Genomic DNA, 9071 nt, shown 5'->3' with positions numbered 1-9071 from the left:
TTAATAAAAAAATAAAGTTTTACCATAGGTAATATCTCATTCGTACATATAGGTTATTAAATATTTTTCATTCCACATTATAAGAATATTCAAGTATATATGACAATCCATAATATATTTATTGTGTTCTATTTGTAGTTACATATGAGATAAATAAGATATTCACAATAATTGACTGCCAGTTTGACATTGACTTTTTATATTCCAACTGGTACTGTTTTTTCAATGTTTTTACTTATTTTTTCAAATTTTACTTGGATTAAAAATCTCGTTCATCGATATTAGATAAGTAGTCAAGGTATCGTTACCGTAAATTTATCATTTAAATCATAATTTTCTAACTTTGCTGTAAATGGGATACAATACTTGAACACCCACATGAAAATCTTTGAAATATATGTAACGATGTAAGCATTACAAGTTTATTTAAAAGTAAATAATCACACAGTTTGTTTGACGGAATTTTATACAATCAATTTCAAATTCGAAACAATGACAATTACACATAAAGGACGAGTCCAAAACAAAAATCCGAAATATTGTATATGCTCGCCAGTTTCGAGATTCTAATTTTTTATGAGGTCACTCGTTTCTTTGGGTATCATAAAGATTTATCGAAGTTCCACATACTTATAAAATATGAATACCATTGTTGGAAAACGAATAATTCTGCTAATCGTAAATGTTTCATTGCAAAGCTCGCAATCGAATAGCTTTAGAAGGATTTATAAAACTCACCACGACACAGCACAGCACTGACGACATGCCGCCATGTTGAATGTCAACATTCAGTATTCACATACAAAACAGGAGCAACTACAGAGTGACTACAGTTAAAAATCTCAGTTCATAGCCATCTGGTAATATTGCTGTGAAAACAATTATTCGTTTGTCCTAATACACGTAGAAAAATATAAATTTATATTTAAAAAATAATAAAGCTAATAAAAAATAAATAATTGTTTAATTACAGAAATAGGATACACATGAAAATAAAAGAGGTGTGTTCTTAACATAACGTTTTTGAGTTATGCATAAGAAAAATTTGAACCAATAATGACAAAGTGCGTTCAAAAAATTGTTAACTTTATTCTATTAAAATAATTAAAAACAAAAGTGTTTTATATTAGACAAAAATCTATTCTTTTAATAACAAAATAAATCAAGTATTAATAAAATGTTTTAAGTCAAGATAAACTGGTAATGCAATTAATTAAAACTTGTAACATATACAGATCTTTTATTTATACATTTGTTTTTGAAATACTTATTTATACTACACAAAGTAACTAGTTATTTATAATTTACAAATAAAATTTATTTTAATAATATTAAAAATATTCTTCCACGTGTTATTAAATATTCAGTTTCTGTGAAGTTTCACCATTTGATGTCCTTGAGTATGTACCAAAGTGATTTAATTGACGCCAGTGTAAGTCTTCAGATTCTGGTGTTGGTGGAGCAGTAGCGCACTCTAAACTTAATTGAAGAGCTCTTCTTAAATCATCATCTTCATCTGTGTCATCTGTTCCACATGTTTTTTTATTATAATCATGAAAATCCAAACTCAATTTGAGATATTTGTCCACATCATTTCTCTTGTTATCTTCAAAACTTAATTGAAGTGCCCTTTGCAATTCTGCATTGTCATCGTCATCTTCATCACTTTTTTCAATTTTTATAGGAATTATCTTTTCTTGTGGCTTACTTGTTGGTATTTTTTCTTTACTCGATAATGCTTTGGCAAATGTATTTGATATACTACTACTTGAACCTGTAAAAGCAAACATTTTCAATAAATTAGTAGAAAATGTGCTGTCATGAATATACGAAGTACTACAACTTCTCCTAGAATGAGAGTAGCATTTAGGAGTTCATCTTCTTTCTTAGTACCCAGACAATAACCTTTTACTTCTGTTTTTGATGATGTTTGTCCTTTTGATACAGATTCTGTTGGGTTTCTCATAAGAATATCATCTGCAGGACATTGAGGAAGCGTGCCAATAACAATAAAAATAGAATAACCTGTGAAGACATTTTATACCGATAATTTTGTTCCTTCTTACTAAATTTCACTGAGATATTTACCTTCTTGTAACAATTGGGCTAAATACATTGAAAGATAAGTATCCGATATAAGTTCTGGCCCATTTAGCACTGAATTTAAATTAAACCATTGCCGTCCAATCTTTCTTATAGTAAACCAATGACCTTTGTAATTACAAATGTATGCTTTCATCTGTCTGAAAATTATATCTTTTTTAAAGTTATGTATATTATGAGATATAATTAAATTTCATTATACAAATAGTCATGCTAAGTACTTGACATTTTTTTTATTATTATACAATATATTAATTTCTTAATTTATGATAATATAAAGTAACCACACTTCGTAAATATTTTTAAAATGTTTTAAAATAATAAAAAAAGTTAAATAACATACAAAGGGTCATTTTGTGCCATTATAGCTGCTGATTCTGTACTATTATATGGAATTAATTCTAATCCCCAAACTTTTAATGCACTGCTTATAACTTGGACTGAAAAATATCCGCTGTCATCCATATTTCCTGATGGTTGCTAAGCAAAACAATTAATGCCCTTTACCACAGATAACATTATTAGTAAATATTAATATTTCAAATGAAATGTGTGTGTGTGTGTGTGTGTGTGTGTGTGTGTGTAGAGAGAGAGAGAGAGAGAGAGAGAGAGATATATGTATACATATGTATATATGTATATACATATATAATAGAATTTTTAGAAAACTATAATTTCTTTTCATTTTATGTATTATGTTACACTAAACTATATACAATAACTACAATGTAAAGATTCACCTCTAAAAAAAGTTTATAATCTTCACTGTCTACACCAGACTCTGCCATTCTTAGCCTCTCCTCTTCATCCATTTGCTGACCAAAAATAGCAAGGTCTACAGCATTGAAATATGGTCCTTGTAAAAGTGCATTTAAACAATGTTGTGCGCATAAGAATCCTTCTTGCTGTAATAAACTTTCCCGTTAAAATGATTTACACTCAAAAAACTATTAGGTACTCCCTTGCATATATTATTGTTTACCTTTTCATGAAATATGATGTCCATCTTATTAACACCTTTTGGACACATTAATTTGGTTAGTAATGACCAAATCATACGTAGAACAATCTCAAAAGATTCTGCGATCAAACGTCACCCACAAAAATATTTTTTGGTTATAACCAGAAATGTGTCATATGCAGTTGGCGGTACTTTTGGATATTATGATTCACGTGGATAGTATTGCCATCTTGTAACAGATTCTATAGTTGTTGCATGATTGTAACCAAATGCTTTTGTTTAAAATTTGTTGTCCAAATGTGTTATCAATTAATTATCTTATCTTTTACATAAAAATGAAACCAAACTTGCTTTTAATATAATAAACAATTTTGAAAAACTTCTAAGACTATCAATATTTAAAATAATTGCAAAAATACAGAAAGATATTTTTATTCAAAATATAATAAAAACATGATGAAAAAAAGTTAAAGTACGAAACAAACGATTAACTTGTGTATATTATATGTAATGCTTCCAGTGAATTACTTCTATATATTATGTTCACTTGATATGTTATATAATTATATTAGTTTGGTACTAAATATCTTCTCTGATTGGTTGGAACGAAATTAATAGATTATTCATCGAGACATATTTTAAGTTCCATCGAAGGAAACCTTAAGCTAAGTACAAAATACTCTACGGATTTCATCAAGGAACATAATATAGACTTTAAGTTAGAAGAAGTATCAGAAATTGTAAAATTATTGTTTAAAGACTAGTCGAATTTGAACCTCGTCTGCTACCACGGCATAGAAAAGGATACTGAACTATCGAATACCAAGTATCAACGAAGGCAGAAGTAGGAAATCGTGAGCAAACCGGAAAGGAAGGACTTTGTATTTGCGAGTGTATTGTCAATGTAACAAACGATTTGAACAAGAGGTTGAAGTGCATCGGTAAATACGTCGACGTCGACGACCGGTAGAACGACACCTGCTTCGTTCGAAACGAGAGACGAGGACACGGTGACGGCGGGGGCGGCCATACTCAAACAACCGCCGAGCGAAGTGCGCGGCACAGCGCAGAAATGAGACGATAATAAACCGCATTCTATCGTTCGTAAACTCGAGGAGACGGTAACGGGTGTAAGTTCCTCCATTAGAACGTACAGGAAAGAATTACGGAAGGAAGTGAAAACGGAAGTGTGGGAAGTGCAAAGAAAAAGAGGAAAGCGGCCCGACGAATCGAGGCGCAGGGAACGGTATGAGCGCAAAGACGGACGTGAACAGGCGAGTCCTAGCAATTCAGGCCAAAAAAAAAAGACACAAGCCGAGTAAGCGAAAAGGAAAGGGAAATTCTCAGGATGAATCAGAGACATCGGGAGCTCAGTGTTCGAAGACACCGGCTACTCAACAAGGACAAGGATCGGGTTCCTATCAGGATTCCTCTGCACAGAGACCATATTCCAGCGACAATGGAAACAGGTATCTGACTATTTTTAATATGTCATTTAATTCTATTACGTTGATAGTTTTCCTGTTGACAGTTCGTAATTCAGGCAAATTTCTTCGATTAGATACCCATCGATATCGAACTTTTTATCGAGTTCTTTTTACATTATAAAGATGGTAAACCTTATCACTGAATACTTCGGTAGACAATGAGAAATATTTGAACGAATGTATTTTTATATAGTGTCATTTTGTTGTGGCATGATTTAAGTAAAAACCAACCCTTGTCTGTCTTCATAGACCATGTGAAAATTTGAAAAGCAACTTTTAGTTCTTTATTTTCTAATTTGTATTGGTCCCCCTACCTTTAGTTTTTTTAACTGGGACTTACAGACTGGAACCATGTCATAGCTCAAGTAATGAAACAATGGAGGATGGTGATGAAGTATACAGTAGCGAGGCTGAAGAACAAGAGGACAGCAGTGACTATTGTAAAGGAGGATATCATCCTGTCAAAATAGGAGATTTATTCTTAAACCGTTATCATGTAACTCGTAAACTTGGTTGGGGTCATTTCTCAACAGTCTGGCTCTGCTGGGACTTACAGGTACATATCTAATAACAAAAGGTATTTCTTTATTTCATAAGTTTATAAGTGGAATGTTTTAAAATATGTTCTGCAGGATAAACGATTTGTGGCACTTAAAGTGGTCAAATCTGCATCGCATTTTACTGAAACCGCATTGGATGAAATTAAATTATTAAAAGATGTGCGTGATACAGATCCTAGTGATCCTAAACGCAATAAAACCGTCCAGTTACTCAATGACTTCAAGATCAGTGGCATTAATGGTTTGCATGTTTGCATGGTATTTGAAGTGCTTGGAGATAACCTTCTTAAATTGATTATCAAATCCAACTATAGAGGAATTCCAAGAAATAATGTTAAACGTATCATCAGACAAGTTCTTGAAGGTCTTGATTATCTTCACAATAAATGTAAGACTTTTTTGTAATGAAAAATTTGTTTGATATTTGATATTATTTTAATAGATGGTGTTAAGTTGTGTATGAAAATTATATTCAAAGAGTTGTGCTTAAAATTTGGAAAGTGTATTAAATTAATTGATTATCACAAAATATCTTTTTTTCAGGTAAAATAATTCATACAGACATAAAACCTGAAAATGTACTTGTTTGTGTTGATGAAGCTTATATAAGAAAATTGGCTTGTGAAGCTACAGAGTTACATTCTCTTGGAATGAAATTACCGGTATCTTTAATTTCAACGGCCCCAAAGGAATTTCAAGAACCAACTCCTAATTCTAAAATGTCAAAAAATAAAAAAAAGAAACTTAAGAAGAAAGCTAAACGTCAAAATGAACTATTAAAGAAACAAATGGAGCAAATTGAAGAGCTTGAAGAGCAAGATAAACTTGCAAATAGTACGAGAGCAAATGGAGAATTAGAAACAAATAGTCCAGATCAAGATATAAATACAGAAAGTATAGAAGATAATACAGAAAGCAAAGATTCACCTGACATTTCAGAACCATCTGCACCTTCACTGCACATAAATGGTGTAGATAGTTTAGCAGGTGGGGAAAAAGTAGAAAATCAATTACCTCAACAATCTGAAAAGATGGAAAATACGAACATATGTGATGTAGAAAAGACTTGTGAAGGATTACTATCATCTGATCATGAATATACAGATGAATGTAGTGAAGGTAGAATTTATAAAGAATAACTTTTGTATTTGTAATTAATAACGATGATTCTATGTTTATTATATTCAACAGGTCGTAATTTAGAACCACCTGAAAGTAAACAATTGAAACGAGCATCCGTAGCTCCCTTAGATCCTGCGCTAGTAGAATGTGATGTTGAAGTAAAGATAGCAGACCTTGGTAATGCATGTTGGGTCCACAAAAAATTCACAGATGATATTCAAACTCGTCAATACAGATCATTAGAAGTGTTACTAGGATCTGGGTATGATACATCTGCAGATATATGGTCCACTGCCTGTATGGCATTTGAATTAGCGACTGGTGACTATCTCTTTGAACCACATAGCGGAAATTACTATTGCAGGTAAAGTACATGTGTTTTGTAATAATCTAGAAAATTTTGTTCGTATCTATGACAAGTAATATTATAAAATATACTTTGTTTTTTCATTATAGAGATGAAGATCATTTAGCTCACATTATTGAATTGCTTGGAGAAATACCAAAGCACATTGCTCTGTCTGGCAAAAACTCAAAAATGTACTTCAATAAGAAAGGCGAGTTGAAACGGATTACTGGATTAAAACCTTGGGGACTGTACGAGGTGCTTACGGAAAAATACGATTGGTCACCAAGAGAAGCGCGCGAGTTTGAAGAGTTCCTAACTCCGATGCTCGAGTTTGACCCGAGTATGCGAGCTACAGCAGCAGAGTGCCTGAAGCATCCATGGCTGCAAATCAAAAAGTGATCATGTTTTTTATCGTTTTATCTTTAAATTCTTCAACTCCAAACTTCTATCATCCTGGTGTAATTATAAGTCGAGAGTGTGACAAGAGGCAAGGACCGACAATGGTCAGGTTCTTTCACATTATATACATTATTTTACTTTCTTGCAACGAGTGCATTATTACTGAAAACGCACAGTATAAATTTATTTAATATTTAATGTAATATATATACACATATATATTATTATAGGATGCAAAATTATTATGTATCTTATAAATTATAATTTAGAAATATTTTTTACCTTTTTTAGCTGTTGATAATTTTGAGATTATCATTTACGTTTACGTGATTATGACTACTTTCATATAGCAAAGGAGAAAAATAAAATTCGAATAATTGGAAAAGAAAGAACTTGCTACATTCCACCAAATTCCAATATTTGCAGCAGTTGGGTATGCTTCTAATTGTAACACTCTCGACGGTGGCTGCCTATTTGTGTATTTATAAATTTGTTAAATTCTGTTTTTCATTTAGTAATGACATCTTAAATTAAAATTTCGTAGTACTTTATTATTTTACACGGTCATCGTTATATTATCCTTTATACTTGTCACTTAATTTATCAAGTATCCCAAGAGTCATGGGACCTACTCGTAATGTACTTTAAGAAAGGGCAGGCCCATTGTTATACTATAATGAATATTAAAATTTTCATTAAAATATTTGTTTGCATTAAATTGATTACTCTAAATTTACCGATAGCAGGTTTTTTCTCTGTGATCTCTCCTTGTGCTTAATTAATGTTCAGGAAAATGTAATAATCATTACTATTATTGTCTTGATACTTGATTAAAGAAATACTCATAACACATACGCCGGAACGTGTGTTTAAGGAACTGAATCTTTGTACAAATTCAATAAATGCAGAAATACATATATCGTTAGTATAATTAAGAGTTGGTCGCCAGATTCTTGGTAAAACAACTAATATTATTCGGAATAAGACAGTGCATACTTTATTCAACTATAATAAACAATCTGAAGAAAATAATTCAAACTTAGTAATATATAGTGGACTTATATAAGTATAAATTTTAACTATCATCAACAATAAACTTATGACTGTAAGAAAACGAATTATTTGTAATGGAATTATTATAAAGGCATATACACTGTCGGATTTCGAACAATGACCAAGGCATTCAATGTTTGTGGTATATATTTTCGTTCAATTTAATTTATTATACATTTCTTTATATTGCTGAAAAGCATATATCGTATACATAATGTACAATTACGAAAAAGGGAGACGAGTTTCTACATCATGACTGACATTTCGGTAATCATAAAATAATCATGGTGAAGGAAATACAATGTTAAGTTCTGCGCGACCTTCTTTACTTCGAGCTATTGACTGATTATTAAGCTCTCTGCCGATAAATTGTCTTCTATTTTATAACGAAGAAAGCGAAACAGTACGCTCACTGGATATTCAACATCACAAATGTATTTGTATCGTTGAATTCTGTTTATGCTTCCAAACGAATGTTCTGTTTCGCAGTGTCTGCCAATTTAAGATCATTTTATTGAAAAGAGCATGATCAATTGAAAAGCATTTTGAACGAAATTGGTGGAGATACATATGGGAAGGATATTTTGTGAGCTGTGTTTCATTCAACGAGAATACGTTTATCTCGGGTAAAAGAGGAAAATGATTAGTTAAAATAGGTCACTTAAAATTTAATTATATTTATTTTCCTCAAAAGTTATTATCTTGCACGTTGTCAATCAATTATTTTATTTTTCAATACAAAATTAATACTTGTTACGATGAAGAAAAAAATATATAATAGTTGACATTGACGTTTACGATACTTAAGTGAGACATAATGACTAAGATCATAAACGAAACGTTTGATTTTATTTCGTTTCTATGCATATATCTCCAGCGAAAATGCCTCTTCTACTCGTGCTGTGATCGATGAAATTCAACTCTTCATTCATTTGAAATTATCGTACTTGTTTAACTTTTCTCTTGTAATCATGCGACCCCACCGTAATTACGACCTTGGGACTGATGATGGCAATCGTGTTGAATTTGTACAGTAC

At 31.4% G+C, this 9071-nt stretch overlaps 2 protein-coding genes across 2 annotated transcripts; one reads left to right on the top strand and one right to left on the bottom strand.

Moving 5' to 3' along the window:
* Positions 1–1355: 1355 nt before the first annotated feature.
* LOC108570463 (ataxin-3-like) lies at positions 1356–3230 on the bottom strand. Its single transcript, XM_017932325.1, has 6 exons — positions 3086–3230; positions 2844–3008; positions 2447–2583; positions 2089–2243; positions 1906–2025; positions 1356–1774 (listed from the first exon to the last, which is right to left on the bottom strand). Exons 1-6 carry the CDS (start codon positions 3158–3160, stop codon positions 1356–1358), a joined length of 1071 nt encoding a protein of 356 aa, XP_017787814.1. The 5' UTR covers positions 3161–3230.
* A 456-nt stretch (positions 3231–3686) lies between these two features.
* Positions 3687–6985, top strand: LOC108570448 (SRSF protein kinase 3). The gene is made up of 6 exons (XM_017932311.1): positions 3687–4533; positions 4894–5107; positions 5184–5499; positions 5655–6230; positions 6303–6597; positions 6690–6985. Exons 1-6 carry the CDS (start codon positions 4313–4315, stop codon positions 6979–6981), a joined length of 1914 nt encoding a protein of 637 aa, XP_017787800.1. The 5' UTR covers positions 3687–4312; the 3' UTR covers positions 6982–6985.
* The last annotated feature ends 2086 nt before the right edge of the window (positions 6986–9071 follow it).

The sequence above is a fragment of the Habropoda laboriosa genome, unplaced genomic scaffold (assembly GCF_001263275.1).
Source record: "Habropoda laboriosa isolate 0110345459 unplaced genomic scaffold, ASM126327v1 scaffold84, whole genome shotgun sequence".
Lineage (NCBI taxonomy): Eukaryota > Metazoa > Arthropoda > Insecta > Hymenoptera > Apidae > Habropoda > Habropoda laboriosa.
This window is presented reverse-complemented; position numbering and strand designations above follow the sequence as displayed.